The sequence below is a fragment of the Taudactylus pleione genome, unplaced genomic scaffold, assembly GCF_031769625.1.
Source record: "Taudactylus pleione unplaced genomic scaffold, aTauple2 ptg000125l, whole genome shotgun sequence".
In the NCBI taxonomy this organism is placed as follows: Eukaryota; Metazoa; Chordata; class Amphibia; order Anura; family Myobatrachidae; genus Taudactylus; species Taudactylus pleione.
The window spans coordinates 2,179,047-2,201,805 of NW_028284527.1; the positions used below are offsets into that span (position 1 = coordinate 2,179,047).

The 22,759-nt window shown below is 46.0% G+C and overlaps 1 protein-coding gene across 1 annotated transcript in view; it reads left to right on the forward strand.

The window, feature by feature from the left end:
• The window catches only part of LOC148523896 (adenylosuccinate synthetase isozyme 2), a 177,522-nt gene that overhangs the window by 20,727 nt on the left and 134,036 nt on the right, over positions 1-22,759 (forward strand). Inside the window, exons 2-4 of the mRNA XM_088472490.1 lie at positions 7-109; positions 10,672-10,740; positions 10,815-10,865. Of these exons, the coding sequence (XP_088328616.1) occupies positions 7-109; positions 10,672-10,740; positions 10,815-10,865 (223 nt within the window). The remainder of the gene's footprint in view (positions 1-6; positions 110-10,671; positions 10,741-10,814; positions 10,866-22,759) is intronic.

Genomic DNA, 22,759 nt, shown 5'->3' on the forward strand with positions numbered 1-22,759 from the left:
ACGCAGGGAGGAAACAATGCAGGTCACACTGTTGTAGTAGATTCTGTTGAATATGACTTTCACCTTTTACCAAGTGGAATCATAAATCCAAAAGTTATTGCTTTCATAGGTAAGTGCACTATTAGTAAAACATGTTTGGAACCAATATAATAATCCCACATTTGCATGAGAAATGGAATAAATGCAAGGATACATAAAAAAAAAAAAAAATGCTGTGCAGGCGTTTGGTTTTATTTCCAATATTTATTTTTGTGTTTCTACTTCAGGGTCCATATGGGGTCCACAGGGTGACCTTGGGGTATAGGTGATGCCGAGTCATCCGGGCACCTTACGCAGTAAGTTTTTCTTCCCAGGATGCACTTGGGTCTCCTCCGGGCCAGAGGCACCTCAGTTTCGTTGGGTGGCCGGTCGGAGTCGGGTCACTAACGCGCAGGGGGGGGCTGTTAACGCTCTGTCACTCTCTGGGGTCTTGGCTAGCAGGGACCCCAGAGGATCCCTGCGGCTGGACACTATGGAGACTCAGGTAAGCTCCATGTCACAGTCTTTTCCCTCAGGGCGGGGTACTCCCTGGAAAGACACTGAGTTTCACCCCCCCCATGCCACCTGGGACTTTGGGCAGATGCGGACTCCAAGAGGTGCTTGGAGTGTTTACCTTTATAATGGTAGGGTCCTGTTTGGCCCGGTTTTGGTCAAAAGTGTGGATACACTGACAGCAGCTAAGTCTGCTTGCCTGCCATCTGCTCCCTCGGGGTCTCGGACTTCATCCTTTCGGACCTATCTGGCCTAAGGTAAGGCCAGAACCCAGTCCTTTCCTAGGCCGTCCTCCACCAAAACTACCAAGCCTAAGAAGCAAGTCTGGAGTGCGAGATGTCCAGCTGCCAAACCTGAGTGCAAACCCTCAGCCTAACAGGGCGGGCCTCCCCGTGGGCGATCCCAGGGTAGGAGGTCGACTTCTTCAATTCGCCCAGTGCTGCTGTCAGACTACCACAGATATCTGGGTGAGAGAAGTGGTCTCTCGGAGGTACGCCCTCTCTTTCCGCAAACTGCCTCCCCATCAGTTCTTCTGCACAGGCCTCCTGTCCAAGGACAAGGCTTTGGCCATTCAAAAGGCAGTATAATCCATGCTCCAGACTGGGTCTTTGTACCAGTCTCGTTATCCCAGAGGGGAACGGGTGGTTATTCCAGCCTTTTTCTTGTTCAAAAACCGAACGGACTCCACCGACCTATCCTCAATCTCAAGTCCTTGAACAAGTTCCTCACGGTACCTCGGTTCAGGATTGGTACTCTACGTTCCATTATACTAGCTATGGAACCTGGGGATATTCAGGATGCATACCTGCATATTCCGATTGCTTTGGCTCACCAGCGTTTTCTCAGATTTGCTGTGTCACAACAGCACTTCCAGTATCAGGCCCTGCCGTTAGGCCTTGCTACTGTACCTCGGGTGTTTACAAAAGTTATGATGGTAATGGCAGCCCATCTGCGGCTCCAGGGGTCCGCCTGTTACCGTACCTGGATGACCTCTTGCTGGTGGCAGGGTCTACAGAGGTACTTCACCACTACCACCTACACTTACAGCTGATGATATCTGTCCTACAGATGCACTAATGGTTGATTAATTGGAAGAAGTCCGCCCTGATCCCATCTCAAAGGATGCTCCATCTGGGAGCTCTGTTGGATTTCCAACAGCAGAGTATTATTCTGACAACAGACAAAATCTCTACTTTGCAGACGCGAGTGCTTAGATGCCTCTACAGTCCATACTCAGCCATGCAGTTACTGGGATTCATGGTGTCGACATTCGACATGGTGGAATATGCCCAGTTTCATTCCCGGCCTCTGCAGAAATGAATCCTCTCCTGGTGGGATGGATTACCACATCGAATAAGAACACAAACTATGATACTCTCTCCAGAGGTGTGTCTTGCTCTGACTTGGTGGCTGCAGTCGGTCTGCCTCACCAAGGGGTGCCCCTTTTGGATTCCGGACTGGGTCCTTCTAACAACTGACACCAGTCTCGGGTTGGGGCACAGTGACTGGTCCACACTCCTTTCAGGGGAGGTGGACACCAGAAGAGTCTGCTCTACCGATCAACCTATTCGAGCTTCCGGCAGTCTCCCATACTTCACGGAAAGCAGTGGCTTCCATAAACCATCGAGGAGGAACTCTTAAGTCCGGCAGCTATGTCAGCGGTATCACACATCCTGACGTGGGCGGAAGCCATCTGCCAGCCATATCGGCAGTGTTTATTCCAGGAGTTCTCAATTGGGAAGCAGACTTCCTCCGCCGTCACGATGTATAGGGACCCAGGGAATGGTCTCTTCACCAAGAGGTGTTTCAGCTCCTAGTCGACAAGTGGGGCCTTCCGGACGTGGACCTCATGGCCTCTCGACAAAATCAAACTGCCTCTATACGGGTCCAGGGCAAGAGACGCCAAGGCTCTCTTGGTAGACGCTCTGTCAGTCAAATGTACCCGTTTTCTCCCATTTCTCTTGGAAGTTCAAGGAGGCACTGCCCTGCTGGTGGCTCCAGCATGGCCCAGTCGTCACTGGTTCTCAGATCTTCACAGTCTCTCAATCAACAATCCATTGCTGTTGCCTCAACATCCAGACCAGTTGCCCTTGCTTTTACCCGGACCTGGGTCACCTGTCTTTGACGGAGTGGCTCTTGAGACATCCCTCCTAAAGTCCAAGGGGTTTTCCGGCTTTGTGGTTAACATCATGCTCAGGGCCCAGAAACCTGCCTCTGCTAGGATTTACCACAGGGTGTGGCATACCTACTTTGAATGGTGTCGTCCCAGAGGTTACGACCCCCCAAGTGTTTAGGGTATCCAGAGTTTTGACTTAGGATGGGTTTGGACCTTGGTCTCCACCTTGCTTACCTGAAGGTGCATGTTTCTACCCTTTTCAGTGTGGTTCCAGCGAAGGATTGCTCCTCTTTCTGATATCTGCACTTTCCTTCAAGGGGTCTTTCACATTCAGCCTCCCTCCATTTGAACCCCTGGACTCGGTGGACCTTAAATGGCTTACTGCGAAGACCATTTTTCTTCTGGCTATTGCTTCTGCCAGAAGAGTGTGTGTCTGATTTGGAGGCTCGCTCTTGTCGTTCCCCATTTCTGTTATTTCACCAGGACAGGGCGGTGCTCCAGACTCTAGGTCTGGTTTCCTTCCTAAGGTGGTCTCTAGTTTCCACATTAATGAGGAAATTATTGTGCTGGCCTTTAATTCCCCAGATCTCTCGGTAGGTGAGTCCTCATTGAATGTGGTACGTCCCCCCACAGGATTTATGTGGACAAAAAATACTTCTTAGACAAAGGCAAATGTATACAGACTAATGCAATTACAGATAAATTCAAGCACACTAACTTAAGACCCAAGTCGACATTCAACCCAAGTTATATGAAGGGTTGTTACATTCAAACCTTCGAAAAGGCAGTCTTGGAGGATATCAAGAAATTAGCACCACAATCGGTCCATCAAAGATCCAATATTTCCAAGGGAGAATGGGAGGCATTAAGAGAATTGGAGCAGGATAAGGGAATAGCGATCAAACCTGCAGATAAGGGGGGTGGAATTGTCATCCTAAATAGGCTAGATTATGAAAAAGTCATACAACATCTTTAATGATATCAACACCTATCAGAAACTAAATAGTGACCCCACTAATAGATTCCAACTCGAACTTAAAGCTTTATTAGACGAAGGGAGGACCATTGGCATCATTAATAAACATGAGCATAACTTTTTAGCAACTCCCAATCCAGTAATTCGGTTTTTTACTATCTTCCCAAAATCCATAAGAACACCACCACTCCCAATAGACCAATTACTTCAGGGATTGACTCCATCACTTCTCCCTTATCCCAATACATCGACAATTTTTTACAAGAATATGTACAGTGTCAGAGGGCGTATTTAAAAGACACTACAGAGGTACTTCAATTGTTAAAGAATGTGGAGTGGGGTGAAGATCTCTGGGTGGTTACTAGCGACATCACCTCACTCTACACGATTATTGACCATCAACAGGGACTTAATAGTGTTAGTCACTATTTACGTAAAGATGGAGACCTGGATACAGAACAATGTAACTTCATACTACGCGGAATAGAGTTTATTTTGACCCACAATTACATGTGGTTCGACGGGAATTTTCATTTGCAGTGAAAAGGGACAGCTATGGGGACCAAGTTTGCCCCAAGTTATGCAAATCTCTTCATGAGCCATTGGGAGGACAGCAAGATCTGGTCCTATGCGGGACTTGGGGCAAACTTGGTCCTATGGAAGAGGTATATAGACGACGTATTATGCATCTGGAGAGGGGATGAATTATCCCTAACACAGTTCCTTGATTACATCAATGACAACAATAGGAACATTAAGTTTACTACCAATTACAGTAGAACTAAGATAGAATTCCTAGACCTCGAGATTTTTGTCAAAGAATCCAAACTACATACTAAGACACATTATAAACAAGTGGATGTCAATAGCTATATTTTTGCACACAGTAACCACCATCCGAATTGGATAAAGGGGATTCCCAAGGGGCAGTTCACACGCTTACGAAGGAACTGCACCAACATATCTGACTATAGAGAACAGGGTTTAGATTTGAAACAAAAATTCATGGAGAAAAAATACAACATGGAGGCAGTGAAGGAGCTTTTAAACAGTTGGAAGCTACACCAAGAGAAGAACTGATCGATCCTTCCAACAAGGTTCTGTCAAACAAAAATGAGCAAGATAAAGTCTATTTTGTGACACAGTATACCGGAGTATCACATAAAGTTAAGCAGATACTTAATAGACATTGGCACATTTTGGGCATGGACAATAGCCTCAAAACCTTCCTACGAGCTAAACCAGATGTAGTCTTTCGTAAAGCCCCTGATATTAAGAGCAAACTAGTCCGAAATCATCTAAAGGTAGACAAAGGAAGTAGACAGGTTACTCTCGCAGGTGATAACATCAAAGAGGGTTTTTACCACTGTGGGAGATGTGGCAATTGCACTAGATTGGGTTACAAGAGCACAAAACCCACTTGCAAGTTAGTATCCCACCAGACTAATAAGGAATTTAAAATCAGAGGAACTTTGTGACAGCGACAATTTAATATATCTTTTGGAATGTCCATGTGGACTACAATACATAGGACGCACAACAAGGACTTTAAAAGTCCGTATTTACGAACATGTGAGAAATATTCTAAGGGGTTTTGATAATCATAGTGTCTCTGAACATTTCAAGACTATTCATAATTGCGACCCCAAAGGCCTCAAATTTTGGCTGATCGACAGGATGAACTACAACTGGAGGGGACGAAATAAAATAACACAAATAGACAAATTAGAAAGTAGGTGGATATATGATCTGCAAACATTACACCCTGAAGGTTTAAATATAGACCCGTAAGTCGATAAAATCAGACGTGTGTTCCACCAGCACATATATATTTCTCAATCAAGACACATAGGCGATTCTACCCCTTGTATTAGTGTCCTGGGTAGTATTGATGAACCCGTGGCTTCCAGTGATGACTGACCATATCATCAACTCAATTGATATGCACACCAATTCATCATATTACTATGATTTTATTGATCTATCCATATCAGCTTTAAGACATTAAAACTGTATGACTGTATCTATTCTCATCTATTTATATCAATTTTCTGTGATCTGACTCCAGTCATGCTACCATATCTCCTAACTACACCTGTTTTATATGTATCATGTTCATCGATCATTATACTGATTATAAAATTAAGGCATAACTTTACCTCAGCTACGATCACACAAAGAATGACATTTTCATCATATTTTAATCTACATTTATTGGTGTGTAATTAATAGAATTAATTATGGACACCCCATTTTCTTTTATAAAATAGGGCTCTGCTATTGCATTCATTTATTTATTTAATCATTTAATTATTGGATCTGATTCCAATTCTACTATGCTGCCTATCAATGTATTAATTATACACATAGGTATCTTTCCCTTCCCCCCCGCCCCTTGTTTACTATTCATCGCGATCAGTGATATAGCAACTAACAGCCATGACCTGTCTCCGTCTGTTCAAACACACCAAATATGGCCGCCGTCATAAATGCAGACATTCTGCAATAGTGTCACCACAAGACCCAGTCATGTTATGGGAGGACTCCGCTTATCTACACAGTAGGAGACACAATCCTGCCACTGAAGCGTTACCTCTATGTGCAGAGACGCGCGATGTGCACAAGCGCACATCACAGAACCCGGAAGTACGGCTCACCACCGCATGCTGGCGCCCTTTACAGGATCACTGTTCTATAAATAGAAGGTAGGGTACATTAAAGACCTTTTGCCCTTGAAGTCCCAGATTAGGGATGAAACGCGTTGGAACATTATCTGACATTTGTTGACTTTATATGATTGCAATACCTATACGTTGTATGGTCAATTTGTTCAACTCTATTTTCAATAAATTAGTTTTAGTCAATTACTGGCTTATCTGTATGCTACCAAATTATGGATCCCTCGATCACATGCACCTAGCCCACCTGGACGCAAGGAGGAGTCAGACCAGCAGACATCCACCCAGGGTAAGTAGGTCTCACTTACCTAACACTGCAATTATAGTGTCACAAGACATCCTGATACTGCGTTTCCTATCTTTGAGGTGGTGTTGACTACAGAGGAGGTGGTATCCACAGCATACAGCTTTCATCATAAAACAGAATTCTTATTGCAACATCCAGCCTACAGTTTTGCATAGCCAGATAGATTGACAGTGTTTTATATACCAATTACATAAGGACAGTTGGTCCTATTCTCTGGCAATCTATAAGGCCTGTATTACATCATCTCTTCCAATTCACAACACCCAGCCTACAGTTGTTGCCCACCTGCCAGAAGCAGAGAGACTGATTGCTTTAATTATTAAAACATCATTCACAATAATCATTGGACAAAATTCCGAATTATTTATCAACTACCAGCCTCAAGTTATTGCCTACTTGACGTCATACATCTATCTTCACAGAGAATTATATATATATATATATATATATATATATATTCACCATAATATTCAGATCCTCCACTTACACCAAACAATACAGCCATTAAGATCACAATACCCAGACCCCAAATTCTTTACACATTCTTACATCTATATATCCCTTTTCCACAGAGCGCTTTTCTCCTTTCTTATATCTTATGTGGACAGTACTAGTTCCCTTCAGAAGTGAGATTCCTTGTTTGTCCTCTGGATTCCACAAGAAGGGATGGCTAGCCAATAAGCAAACTTTGGTTAGGTGGCTTCGCATGGCGATCTTTGAGGCTTACACTCATGTTGGCCTTCCAGTGCCGCCCTCTGTTACTGCTCATTTTACTCGGTCTGTGGGTCCTTCGTGGGCAGCTTGCCGTGGCGCCTCGGCTGTTCAGCTTTGTAAGGTGGCCACGTGGTCCTCTGTCCAGACCTTTTTTACGGTATTATGCATTTGATACCTTTTGTGTCTCGGGATGCATCCTTCGGGTGGCGGATTCTCCTCTCTGCACAGGAGAATTCCCACCCTTGAGGGGTACTGCTTTGGGACCCCCAAGATCACCCTGTGGACCCCCTGTGGACCCTGAAGAAGAAAATGAGATGGTTATAACTTTTGTTATCTTTCTACGAAGTCCATAGGGGCCACAGGGCGCCTACCCCACGCATTTGTGCTTCAGATGGGCTTCGCTCTGGTCACTGATTTTCCATCTCCTTCTGTGTGAGAATGTGATACTAGTGTGTTCCAGACATTCTTCTTTCTTTTTTATCCTCCGGCTTGCTACGAAACTGAGGTGCCCGTGGCCGGGGCATAGAGGGAGACCCAAATGCATCCCGGGAAGAAAAATCTACTGTGTAAGGTGCCAGGATGACTCGGCAGCACCTATACCCCAAGGTCACCCTGTGGACCCTATGGACTTTGTAGAAAGAGAGATAACAAAGGTCAGTTCTTACCACCTCTCATTCTTGTAACAGACTTTTTTTTATTAACACAAAGTTAGTTGTGTTAGAGCTCAATGTTACTCCAAATGTACTTGCTCATTGACATTGTTATTCCAGCGTCTTGTGAGATAACACCACTGTACCGAATGTCAATGAGCTTCTACATTCATTAGGTTTCTACACTTTTATTTTCTGAGGAGACTAAATTTGTATACATTTATGGAGATGTCTATATTTTTATCTGCCCTGATATGGCTCAGAAGGGGAAATAGAATATGGGGGGGGGGGGTTGTCAGAATTGTCACATTCTGGTTTATACATTCAGAGAAATTTGCCACAATTCTTAACAAATATATAAGCCGTATTAATGCCTGTATTAACTAAAGCTTACACACTGTATAGGCAATGCACAAACCTATGTTGGTGGTACTTTGGTGCACATTGTAGTCTGACCACTTCACCTACTTTATAGGGAGGTGCTCCAAGAAACCTCATTTAAGTTGCTATGTGGCAGGATGGTGCAGAACACACTTCCTTGCAGAAGTACTAAAATAGGAAGATAACACAGTATGTCCTTGATCTTAGAACAATTTGTATCCTGACCCTATATAGTAGTGTTTTTATTTCTCATTGTTTTTCATTTACATACATCCAATAGAAGTGGTAGATACATTTGAAATAACTCAAAGAAAACACTGGGGGGGGCGTTAGACAGAAATGGAAGTGTGTGAGGGGTTGAGACCCTGTGCAGACTGCTGCTACCAATGAGGAGCTGATCCTCACAAAAGTGTCAACAATAAACAAATATTCAAATGGAGCGCTGTCACAACGCAGAGACAATTCAAATAAAATGTGTAGTGTCACTGGCTGGCCTGACTCCACCCTCTGCTTTTTATAGCCTACAGCCGGGCCAGGCACTTCAATCCCTTAATGAGAGGCCAGGGATTGGTTGCAGAGGAGCGTGTCCCTAGGGACCCACCCATTTTAGAAAAGTGAGTCCCTGGTCCTCAATACCGGGTAAAATGCGCACTATAACGCGCATTTGCAGTCTCTGACCACAATGTTAAACATAAGCAAAGTATCATGGGGTCAGTATATACCAGTGGTCGGGGAACGGGTAAATTACCCCATTTGGTGTAAAACTGAAATTCCTGGGGGTAATGGACAGACAGCCGGGCATGCATATGAAGCATTGCATGCCTGGCTATCCGTCCATTACCCCCAGGAATGGAGGTCACTGGCGCCGGGTGCAGCGGCGCACCCGCTGCACCCGGCATCGGTGACCTCCAGCCCGGCACCACAGGGAGGCTCTAGGCTGGACGCCCGCTGAGATGTTGTTACCAGTGGCCGCTCGGCTCCTTCCCTGCAGCGCTGCGTTAGCCGGAGGCTGGAGTTCTCTTCTGAACTCCAGCTTCCGGCTCTCTCCATGGGCACTATGGGAGAGACATCATGACGTCTCTCCCATGGTTCCGAGAACAGTACGGTGGCGGATGCAGAAGCGGGGATTAAGGTAAGTGTGTGGGTTTTTTTTTTTTGTTTAGTACAAGCGGCACTACAGAGGCATAACTATGGGGGCACTGCTACAGGGTCATTACTATGGGGGCACGACTATAGGATTTCCTTCCTCTCAAATCAAAGGGGTAACATCGGCATATCTAAATATATTTTGGGGTAAAAGGTAAAGTTCCCAGACTCCTGGTATATACTAACTAGCAATCCAGCATTAACCTGTTAAATAAATATGCAACAATGTCTTTGGATTTGTACACAGTAGAGTTCTTTGTTTTTATATACCACGTGTTAGATGGTATATAAATGGATCCAAGGTGGTGTTTGAAAGAACTTACAAATGAATATGAACAAAAATCCAATTAAATCAATTCCACAGGGAGTCTCTCCAGATTCAAGTTAGCAATAAATGTGCTTAAGGGGCCTTCCAAATTAAATCGTGTAGATGTTCTTATCCACATATGCTGGGAGATGAATACAGCGCCGTCTGTGACTGATCTATAGATAAAGTGTGACCGATGATTGATAGAAGTGAAGCAAAAGCAGTATGTATGTGTCTGAAGATTTATTACATTTCTAATTTTATGAAATTTTATTTGGAATGTCTCTACATTGTGACGGTGCTCCATTTGTTTATATTTTTGTTTGCACATTTGAAATGAGGAAAAAGATTTTATGACATTACAAAAATACAATAGCTGAAATAATGCAGCTGGTGGAAAAAATCCTTTTCCATCATATTTGCTGTGTTTTGGTATTATAGCATGCACCTGTTGATTAGTAATCCGTGCTATACAACTACTTATGTGTAGAATGGCATATCAGCTACATTTGTGACTAAACACTACAAATGCGTGCAACTGGCATGTGTAACACATGTACAATTGACAGAAATTAACATTGTAATAAGTATTGGCTTCCAAAAATAAATTTAAAATAAACACAGCACGGATATTGAAATAAAAATGTATATCCATGGACATTAGGCTGATCATAGCTTCCTTTACTTCGTGATATTACTAGGTAGCTTTCATAAGGAAAAATGTGTTTATTGCATCTTCTTAAGTGGATGTAGTCACTATCTCGGCAGTCGGGATACTGATACTGTAAAGGTTACATACTTTAAGATTGTTATGCAGTGTTTTAACATAACATTATGCTCAAATGTTCTGTTGTCTATTATATAGGGAATGGAGTTGTAATTCATCTTCCTGGATTATTTGAAGAAGCAGAGAAAAACTTGAAAAAGGGACAAGGCAAGCAAACTGTTTTGTGTTCTCTGATTTTGTTTATCTCCCTTTTTTATATTAACATGTTTGCTCTTATTTAGGTTTGGCTGGTTGGGAAAAAAGACTTACAATCTCTGATAGAGCTCACATTGGTAAGTTTCTATAAGTGTGTGTGTGTGTGTGTGTGTGTAATATATATATATTTTAAATATTTATAATATATTCCACACAGGCGGCACTCCGTACTCCAACAATGACAATGCAGGAGGTGTGATATTCATCACACCTCCTGCATTGTCATTGTTTGAGTATGGAGTGCCACCTGTGTGGACTATACATTAGAGGTAATCTGTGGCTGACCTTTTCTGGAGGGCACCCACTGCATTACTTTTTTCTTATGGGACAGCCACCCTATATTCTCTTTATCTTTTTGCCAGAGCACCTAGTCAAACTAAAGCACAGGTGATCTGACTGTAATAGGCTAAAGCATTCTAGTATCAATATGATTGGTAGTATTGGATCACCAATGCTCTAATTTGATTGGGTGCTCTGGTAAAAAGGAAAACTAAAGATGGCCATTCGGCAGACTAACTTTCCTCCAACCATCCAACTAGTTGGCTGGTTGGAATGCAAATCCTGTAATGTATGGGAGCAAACAATCTGCCATTTTCTCCCAAACACAGGAAAACAGACACAAGCTGTTATTCAGACAAGTTTGTTAAATCAAACCGATTTTACTAACTTGCCTAAAAGACCGTCTCAGTCTGTTTTCCTGCTTTTGGGAGCTAATGACTGATTATTTGTCCCCATACATTACCAGATATTTATTTCAACCTGCCAACTAGTTGTATGGTTGGGGGAAAGTTGGTCTGGTGTATGGCCAGAAGAAGACTTTATTTATCTAGCGTTTTAGTTCTTCAGATTTGTACTATTAGTCTTACTAGCCTTGCCCTTGATGATTATTAGTTTACCCTTTCCTTTTCAATATTTCTATTAATCTTGCCATGTCCTATGGAATAAGGTATACATATTTGTAGATAACACTAAACCCAACCACCTTTTATAAAAGCTGCTAATAATGGCTAAAATGTGTAATTCACTGGGAACTGGCTTTTTTACCATATGCTACATGACTGACTCTCTTATACTACTGAATGAGTCCATGCTAGTTCATGGTGAAAGGAACGTGTATTATGTTTTATGTACACAAATACAGAATTCAAAGGTGTGGTCCTGACACAGGTCTTTATTTATTTTTTTCCTTTTCCCATTTTGTCACGTTTGCATGGATTTAGCACTTAATCCTTTGCATTTCTATACTGGTTAATGAAATCTGGAATGGACGGAGCATAATTTATTGCAGTACTTTGTCTAAACCTCTTCCTATACATAAATTTATATGGCATCCACATGACTTATACCTTGCCACTGTACTTCTAAATGAATGGTTTTCTTGGTATGATCCTATAAGATTGCTGATGATCGTTTTCTTTGTCCTGTCTGGATAAGAATTTTTGGAGGTGGCCTGGCCAGTGCCACATTTCATGCCTAACTGTCAAAAATGGCATTGTATGTGTTTCCCAGAGCATAAAGAGCAGTTAGACCTCTAGGATTTGGATATTTTCTTCATTACTATATACTTTACTTTTTTTTTTTTTTTTAATGTGGGAACTTCCATACCTTCCTCTCTTGCTTCCAAAATAATTTTTCTTTCTACTTCAGGGTCCATAGGGGGTCCACAGGGTTGACCTTGGGGTATAGCTTGGATCTGGATCCACGGGCACCATACAGTTAAAGCTTTAGCTCCCAGGATGCACTTGGGTCCGTCCTCCTCTATACCCCGCCCCCGGCCACAGGCACCTCAGTTTCAGTTTGGTGCTGGCCGAAGTCGGTTGCACTGTGCAGTGGGGCTGCAGGAGCAGCCCCATAGCTTTATTTTTATAGAAGAAAAGTTTTTTTATTTTTTTTTTCTCTATTGCTTTACACTTAATGCGGCAGCATAGGACTGTCCTTCTGGACGTCCATGCTGCCGCTTCAACACCCCGCTGGCGCTGCGACGCCAGTACTGATCTGGCGATTGCAGCGGGACCCCGGAGTTAGTCCTAGCATGGCTCCGGGACCTCCCTCTGACTGCTGCCGGACTCTACGGGGAACAGGTAAGCCGCGAGCAGCGCTCTTAGCGCCGCTCGCGGGGGTAAATGCAGTCAGTTGCCGCCGGTCTCTGGGGACAGACCGGCGGCGGTAGTAGCGGCGGCGGGCTCCCCCTCATGCAGGCATACCCCGCGCTCCGCTGGGCCACCAGGGTATAAGTTCCGGAGGGGAACCGGCATCCCTGGGGTTAAATACTAGCCAGGGGAGGCAGCCTTCCCTGGTTTAGCGGCTCCTCCCCTCAGCTCAGCGCGCCTTTTCTCGTGTGTACTGGCGTCGCTGAGCTGCTCCTCTGCTGGCCACTCCTCCTCAGAGCTCTCCGACTAACGCAGGTGCATGGTCAGGTCCCCCTGTGTACCTCTCCCCACCAAAAGGACAGTGTACACAGCGCTATAACTCCCCCCAGACACTGAATCTGGGTGGTTGAGGGCAGCGATTGGTGCAGTAAGTACAATCTTCCTGCATTGTATGTGACTTTGCTAGTGCTGCTGTCTGTACTTATTCTCTACTTGCTGTCAGCTTATATCTATCCCTTTGCTTCTCCTACAGCCCGAAGGTGTGTGGGGGAGGGGCGTTTTTCTATTAACCTCACTTTTATAAATCATGTATTTGTGAGGTCAGTCACATACTGTTGTGTGCTACACAGTACCATATTTTTGGGCCTGTTTGTGTTGCATGCTGGTGAGTGCGAGGGTGTTAACACCGTATGTCCTCTGCTGATAAGTATTTATTGTATAATTACTGTATTATGTCTGATGAGGAGACTGAGCACTCCGGGGCTCCTGTGTTGCTTTCCTGCAGACGCTGTTCTGCTGGTGTTAATGGGAGGATTTATCTCAGGATGGTCTTTGCGGGCAGTGCCAGCTGGCACCAGGCCCCTCTATACCCCCTATGCAGCAGGACCCCCCTTGGGCGATGTTTCACAAGTGCTGACATCTATTGCAGATGTCGATCCCTACAGTGACCCCTTCTGGGGCATTGTCCTAGCACTCTATCTCCCATTCCCCGGATATTCCGCAGGTATTGCGGTCTCCCTCCAGGGCCCAGACTGTGAGACAGTTTTCGGGGCTGCCTGTGTATGTCCAGCCTCCCCCTGTATCACAACAGTCTGTAGTGCCTTTTCAGGGCTTCCCTCAGTCGGCTCCTCCGCCTTGGGTGGATGTTCTCTCCTACTCGGTGCAGAGTTTGGCGCCTTCATCCTCGGCTTTTCAGTCATTTTTGCAGGGTGATGTGCCACAGAAGGCGACTAAGCGGCCTGTTGTGAGTTCACTCACTGCGCAGGTATCAGAATCGGATCCCTCTTCAGATGATGGAGAGGCCCATGAGGATTCTGATTTGGATGCTGTGGGACAGGAGGTTGAGCCTAGGTCCTCCATTAATGTTCCAGCATTAGTTAGGTCGGTGCGGGCTATTCTCAATATAGAGGAGGAGGCACCGGTCCCTAAGTCGAAGTTTCCTGACTTCAGGAAAGCAAAGGTTACTTCTAATGTGTTCCCTCTGTCCGATCAGTTGGCGGATCATATGGCGGCGGCCTGGCAATTACCCAGCAAAGAGATTCCAACCGCAGAAAGGGTTGGCTTCTCATTATCCCTTTCCTGAGGATCAGTGCAGGAAATGGGAGACTCCACCGGCGGTGGATTCACATGTCACTCGCTTGGTTAAAACCGCTACGCTACCATTGCCGTCTATTTCCTCTTTAAAGGATCCAACGGACAGGAAAGTGGAGATTTGTTTGAAGTCGCTCTCCGGAGCGGTGGCGCGCCCGTCCATGGCCATTTCCTGCGTGGTTTAAGCCATTGAGAACTGGGCCAAAGCCTTGGAGGATTCTCTTACGGACGGTGTTCCGGATGTTTAGAGAGCATTAGTGGCACAAATGAGGGATGCCAATTCCTATATTGGGGAAGCGTCATTGGACGCAAGCATGTTAACCTCTAGAGTTTCGGCTGCGGCTGTGTCTGCTCGAAGATCCTTGTGGCTGCTGTCCCGGAGGGCTGATGCGGACTCTAAAAAGGGCCTGGAGGCTCTCCCCTTTAATGGAGATTTGCTATTTGGTCCAGATTTGGACAAAATAGTGGATACCTTGGCTAAGTCCAAGTCGGCTTTCCTCCCTTCGGCTTCTGCGCCGGCTAGGGTGAGGAGCACTGCCGTTCGGTCCTTTCGGGTTCAGGGTAAGGCCAAGGGCCAGTCCTTCCCGAGACATTCAGCGACCAAAGCCTCATCCAAACTCAAGAAGCATATGGAATGCTTGGCGCCCCTCTTCCAAACAGGAGGATAAACCTGCTGCCTGACGGGACGGGCCTCTCCCTCGGGGACCCCAGAGTGGGAGGCTGACTTCTCAGATTCGCCCAGTGTTGGTTCAGTACCACCACGGATGCTTGGGTTCGAGAAGTAGTCTCTCAAGGGTACGCCCTGTCGTTTCGGTGCAGGCCGCCCCACCAATTTTTTTTGCACGAGTCCTTCGCTGGACGAGTCCAAAGCTTCGCATCTCTGTTTCTGGTGCAGAGACCCAATGGGTCTCATCGCCCTATTCTGAGTTTAAGGTCTCTGAACAAGTACCTCAGAGTTCCCGAGTTCAGGATGGAAACATTGCGGTCCATTATCCTGGCGATGGAACTGGGGGACTTCATGGTCTCCCTCGATATCCAGGACGCCTATCTCCACGTGCCCGTGGCACCGGCATATCAGCGGTACCTGAGGTTTGCTATCCTAAACAATCACTACCAATTTCGGGCGTTGCCTTTCGTTCTTTCCATGGCTCCGAGGGTTTTCACCAAGGTGACGGCAGTCATGGCTGCCCACCTTCGGGGTCAGGGTATAAGGTTGCTGCCGTACCTGGACGATCTGCTGCTGCTGGCGAGCTCCCCGGGGGTGCTTCTTCATCATCTCCACCTGACAATTGCTTGTCTTCAAGCACATGGGTGGTTAATAAATTGGAAGAAGTCGTCTCTGATCCCATCTCAACGGATGGTCCATCTGGGAGCACTTCTGGACTCCAGTCAACAAAGGATTTTCTTGACTCTGGAAAAGGTATCCTCCCTACAACTGAGGATACACGGTTGCCTAAGCAGTGCCAGGGTGTCAATACTTTCGGCAATGAATCCTGGGGTCCATGGTGTCGGCATTCCACATGGTGGAGTTCGCCCAGTTCCATTCCAGACCCCTGCCGGGGCAGATTCTTGTGGAATGGAACGGGTTGTCCCGCCGGATACGATCCCAGATACTGGTATTGTCCCCGGAAGTGCGCCAGTCCTTGGCGTGGTGGCTGCAGTCAGCTCATCTCGGCCAGGGTCGCCCCTTTTGGATTCCGGACTGGGTTCTGCTCACGACAGATGCCAGTCTCCGGGGTTGAGGGGCAGTGACCGGCTCATTGTCTCTTCAGGGCCGTTGGTCGGCGGAGGAGGCCGTCCTTCCCATAAACATTCTAGAGCTGCGGGCAGTGTACCGTGCTCTTCTGGCCTCAGGCACCGTTCTTCTCGGAAGAGCAGTGCAGGTGCAATCAGACAACGCCACCACGGTGCCATACATAAATCACCAGGGAGGAACTCGCAGTCGAGCTGCGATGTTGGAAGTGTCCCAAATCCTGACTTGGGCGGAGTGCCACCTTCCAGCAATATCGGCAGTCTTCGTCCCGGGAGTCCTCAATTGGGAGGCAGACTTCCTCAGCCATCACGACGTGCATCCCGGGGAATGGTCGCTTCACCCAGAGGTGTTTCAACTTCTCGTGGACAGGTGGGGACTGCCGGAATTGGACCTGATGGCTTCTCGTCACAATTACAAGTTGCCCATATATGGCTCAAGCCTAGTGGATGCGTTGTCAGTGAAATGGTCGTTTCACCTAGCGTATCTGTTTCCTCCAGTCTCCCTGCTCCCTCAGGTACTCAGAAAGATCTAACAGGACGGAGGCACGTTTCTGCTGGTGGCTCCAGTTTGGCCCAGACGTCCTTGGTACTCCGATCTCAGGGGCCTGTCTGTAGACGCTCCGTACCTTCTGCCTCAACGTCGGGATCTGCTGTCTCAGGGTCTCTGCCTTTACCCGGATCTGGGTCGACTCTTTGACGGCGTGGCTCTTGAGACAGCCGTCTTAAGGTCCCGGGGTTTTTCAAGCTCTGTCAACAGTACCATGCTTAGGGCACGTAAACCTGCCTCTGCACGGATTTACCACAGAGTGTGGCACACTTACTTTCAGTGGTGCGAGTCTAGAAGCTATGACCCTCGGGTGTTCAGAGTTTTCTAGGATTTTGGCATTTCTGCAGTCGGGTCTTGACCTGGGCTTACGGCTTGCTTCCCTAAGAGTTTATGTATCGGCCCTGTCAGTGTGGTTCCAACGAAGGATTGCCACACTGCCTGACGTTCACACTTTGTTCCAAGGTGTTCTGAGGATCCAGCCTCCCTTTGTGCCCCCAGTGGCTCCGTGGGACTTGGCTGTGGTTCTTCGGGTCCTGCGGGGACCTCCTTTTGAGCCTCTTGAGTCGGTTGACCTCAAGTGGTTAACACTTAAGACTGTGTTTCTCCTGGCTCTTGCTTCGGCCAGGAGGGTATCCGAGTTGGGGGCACTTTCCTGAATTCCCCCCTTCCTGAGTTTTTGCCTAAAGTGGTTGCTAAGTTCCACATTAACCAGGAACTTGTTGTGCCAGCTTTTCAGTCACCTGATCTTTCAGCTGGTGAGGCTTCCTTAGATCTAGTCCGGGCACTTAGAATCTATGTGGACCGGACGGCTTCGGTTAGGAAGTCTGATTCTTTGTTTGTCCTCTTCGGTTTTCACAAGAGGGGTTGGCCTGCCAACAAGCAAACGTTAGCCCGTTGGCTTCGTTCCGTTATTTGTGAGGCTTATGCACAGGAGGGTTTACCTGTGCCAGCCTCTGTTAAGGCTCATTCCACTCGTTCTGTGGGTCCCTCTTGGGCTGCTAGACGTGGCGCCTCCGCTGTTCAGCTGTGTAAGGCGGCCACTTGGTCTTCAATTCAAACATTTGTGAGGTTCTATGCGTTTGACACCTTCGCCTCTCAGGATGCATCCTTTGGGCGCCGGGTACTCCTTTCAGCACAGGAGCGTCCCCGCCCTTAGTTGAACTGCTTTGGGACATCCCCAAGGTCAACCCTGTGGACCCCCTATGGACTCTGAAGTAGAAAACAAGAGATATGGTAAGAACTTACCTTTGTTATCTCTGTTTCTACGAAGTCCATAGGGTCCACAGGGCGCCCGCCCTGACGCACCTGGCTTCATATGGGCTGTGTGGCTGGTCACCGGTTTTCCGTCTCCCATTTCTGTGAGTATGGTTTCTTGTGTGTTCCAGTTTTCCTTCTCTCTGTTTAGTCTCCTCCTCCGGCCTTAGCTGCTTACCAACTGAGGTGCCTGTGGCCGGGGGCGGGGTATAGAGGAGGACGGACCCAAGTGCATCCTGGGAGCTAAAGCTTTAACTGTATGGTGCCCGTGGATCCAGATCCAAGCTATACCCCAAGGTCAACCCTGTGGACCCTATGGACTTCGTAGAAACAGAGATAACAAAGGTAAGTTCTTACCATATCTCTTGTTTTCGTTGCTTACCCCACTTTTGCTGCAGCCTGTCTCTGCCCACTCTGCTCTTCCACCGCCTGAGGACACAGTTGGGCTATCTTCATTGCCTCCATTAAAAGGCTTTTCATCAACATATCTTCAGTTGCTGCTCTGGTGATCCAGTTTAGGAGTCCTGGGACTGCCTCTGGAGGTGAATATGTGCTTTGCCATCCAGCTGTTATCCAAGGGTGCTATCCCATTTCAATGCTAACATCTCATTTATAAGCATCTGTGTCCTTTTTGGAGTGGACTTATTTCCTAATGCCTGCTCAATAATGTACTGATTACTGTGAGGGTTGCATCTTCTTCTAGAGCTTTTTGCACTGAAAGTTACTCTTGCCTCAAGGTACCATCTTGACTAATTACTACTGTCTTTAGGCTTTGATCATTCCTTCTGTCGGCTGAACTGTTTAAAATATAGATGTGCTATATTTTATATATGTATAACGCTAATATCTACTGCTGTTGGTGCATATCAAAAAGTGTTTTTGCTATAACTCATTACTAGTCTCAGTGCTTGCTTCTGATTATCTGTTAAGTTTTTGGCCTTTGCGGTTTGCCTGTAAATCAGAGTGCACCTGTAATGGTTACAGACTGTTGCTATGGATTAGTTGTAAGAGCAATTGCTTCCACTTCAATCTGGTAAAATCTCTCTAATGCCACAAACAGAATGGGTACCGTGTTTCCCCGATAATAAGACACTGTCTTATTATTTTTTTGGTTCCAAAAAACACCATAGGGCTTATTTTCAGGCTAGGTCTTATTTTAACTAACATTGACAGCCCCTTATGCAGCCCCCCCCCCCCCTGTAGCAGTGCCCCTTATGCAGGCCCCCCCCCTGTAGCAGTGCCCCTTATGCAGCCCCCCCCCTGTAGCAGTGCCCCTTATGCAGCCCCCCCCCCCCCCCCTGTAGCAGTGCCCCTTATGCAGCCTCCCTTGTGTAGCAGCTCAGAAAGAAAAAAAGGTAGGTCTTATTTTCGGGGTAGGGCTTATTTTAGACCGGGCTACAAAAGTAAGGTTAGGGCTCATTTTCAGGGTAGGTCTTATTATCGGGGAAACACGGTATGAGTAATTTGTACTTTTGTTATGCAGTCATATTTGAGGAACAATCTACAGTATATTACTAATGTGTCTAGAAGAGGCAGTGTTAATATCTGTTATTATTTGTAGCATTATGCGTTCTAACAAAGATAGACAAGAGGGTTTATTATAGATAGAAAAAAAGTTCACTAAAGCCGCGTAACCACTTCCCGATTGAACGATAACGACATCGTTTTTGTGCAATCGCTCATTAATAGTTAGCAATCGGGCATGAAAATGTCAAACGACCAGCTATGCGTGCTCCCACTGGTCGTTTTCGACATCATTGACCAGAATGTTCAGGCGGGGAATCTGCCGATAACTAACAGATTTGTCATGTTCAGGGATGAGGGAGGGTGCCTGCACTGAACAACATATTATTCAGCGTAGGCACTACAGGGTATGGGGAACAACTGTATGATTACAATGTTGTAATAAGTTGATACGCACCTTATGAAGTGTGAAAATATTGCTTTTGTTCAGTTGGAGGGTCTCGAACATTTTACTAGTACAGACTTGAATTTAAGCTGACTTTACATTTGAGATTCTAAATAATAAAATTCTGAAATGTTGTCTGTCCTTGCATTAATTACTACACTTGTATAGCATTTACATTTTTTTTTGTGTGTGTGATTAGTGTTAAAGTTCATTATTTGATGCTTTCCATTTCTATTGGAAAACTCTGTAAATGTAGGCATTTATTTTGAATATGGTTGTGATTGTTCAGCCATGATTGAACACATTTACGGTTTGGACATCTTTACGGTTTATGACTGTGGAAAAATATCTTTGACCACTCTATATTGTTGAGAGAACATCTGCAAGATCACTTCTATAAAGCACTATGCAACCTGAGAAGTAATTTTATGTGTCAAGATCCCCCTACGCTACAAGATGTACAGCAGAGTTATAAATAGTTTGGAGGTGAAAGGATTTTGTATCACATTTTCTTTAAAACATTTCAATATTTTGAGGAAATCATAAAGTTTATGCTGGGCATACACGGCAAGATAAAATGCCTGTCAGACCGGCAGACATTTTATCTGGCCGGCTGCCAGCCGCAGATGTCGCCGGCATACACTGTGAGAGAAATCTCATTGTATAGCCCGACATCTGCGCTCCGCCCCCGGGGGAGGAGACATTTCCCTGTTCCTTCCGTAGGAAGTAACACAGGAAATGTCTGTCTGTCGGCCGCGCTGGGCATACACTGCCCGATGCAGCCGACAGTTACCGGGTAAATATCGCATCGGACTGGCATGCTGGACAATCCAGCATGCCCGACCGAGCAATATTTAACCCTCGGTCGCCTCCCCCCACGCTACAATTATCGTGGCGATCTGCCGATGTCGGGCGGATCGTCCCGATAATTGCAGCGTGTATGGCCAGCATTATTTTTAAGATTTGAAGTTACACTTTTAATTCGGCAGCAGCTTATTATAACTGAAGATGTTTCTTGCAATAAAGTGGTATGATTTTATTTTTTCAATGCGTATACGTAAGGAAGGTCTCTGCATCTTTATAGGCATAGGCTGACTGCAGAGAGCTTTCTAGATCTAGCCTCTCTGTAATGCTTGGGAATTAGGATATTCTGAGTAAGCATTTTTCAATTTTATTGTTTCATGTTATCTGGAAAATCGGGATTATGAAATAGTTTAAAAACAGACTATAATATAGTTTAAAATACATTTTGATCTAACTTTTTTTATTCCTGTAGTTTCCTTGATATTTTCCTGTTCATTAAACTGTTTAACACTAGGTGAATTTTTGTTTTATGCCCTTTCTACTTTGATAGCGTGTGTATGTATTAGTATGTGTTTATACATTACAGCAATTAAAATTGACTTATTTGTTAATTGTTACCACTTAATTCAATGGTTCCAAATTAATTTATACAATTCAACAATATTTTTTTTTACAACTAATTATAAATTAACATTTAACCACTATAACAATCTTTCAAGGTGCACATTATCTGGACTATTGCAGCAGATCTTGAGAAATCAGTCCCTATTATGTGCAACTCTGAAACGGACTAAAGCTGGCCACACATCTAAAGATTATCTGTCCAACCAGCCAACTAGTTGATTGGTTGGAATGAAAATCTGGTAAGGAATATCATCAGCAATTTGCTCCCAAATGCTGGAAAAAGGACCAAAACCATTTTCATCTGTTTTCTGGCATTTAGGAGCAAATTGCTGATCATCAGTTACTCCCATTCCTTACCAGATTTTCATTCCAACCAATCAACAAGTTGGCTGGTTGGATGTAAGTTGGTCTAGTGTGTGGCCAGCTTACGAATATGGTATCGACAAGTGTGGCTACACCTTATGGGGCCCAGACATCAGCAATCGCAAACCATTCAAAGATTCTGCATTATTTCTCCCCCCCGACTTAACAATTCTCCAATCTGCCAAAATTCCCCCATACACTACTGATATTTTACAGTGATGTGCAGATCTATTACATCGATCAGATCTGCGACTCATGAAAGTGCCTATTTCTACATCAGGGTCCATAGGGTATCCACAGGATACCTTGGGGTATAGGTGATGACATCGGGCACCATAGTTAGTCTTCAGCCTCCCAGGATGCACTAGGGTCCCCCTCCTATACCCCGCCCCCGAGCCAAGGCATCTCAGTTTCGTTTGTGCCCGGCCGGAGTCGGATGCACCTGTTATAGGGGGGCTAAGAATAGCCCCTGAAGTTTCTTCAATGCAGCTGTGGCTGCACATCTGGAAGTACAGCATGGACAGTCAGTGCTGACGTCCATGCTGTCTTCCCTACACCCCCGCCGGTACCCGAACGCCGGTAATGATCCGGGGATGCTGGTAAGCATCTGGGGGTCACAGCTAGCGGTGACCCCAGATGTTTGGGACCATGGCCGAGTCCAAGGGGGCAGCAGGTAAGCAGCGGGGTCCCGCGGTGGGACCCCGCTGAGCACATGGTCCAGAGTCCCCAGGCAGGGGGCTCCTTGGGGACTGGCTGCAGCATGGAGCCAGGTACTTAACCTGCCCTTCCACTACCCCCTGGGACAGCGGACCGCGGCTGAGCGGTAGTGCTGCGGCGTCCCAGGGGTTAATTGCATGCCAGGGGAGCGCGCCTTCCCTGTACACAGCCGGCACCTCCCCTGCTGCACACAGCCCTCTCTGCACTGTGCTGACTGGCCCTGTGGCAGCGCTCCTCCCCCAGGCCAGCCTCCTCTATGCTACTCAGTGGCCATCTTTACAAGACGCATGGTGAACACTGCTGGAAGCTTGGGAGTGGTGG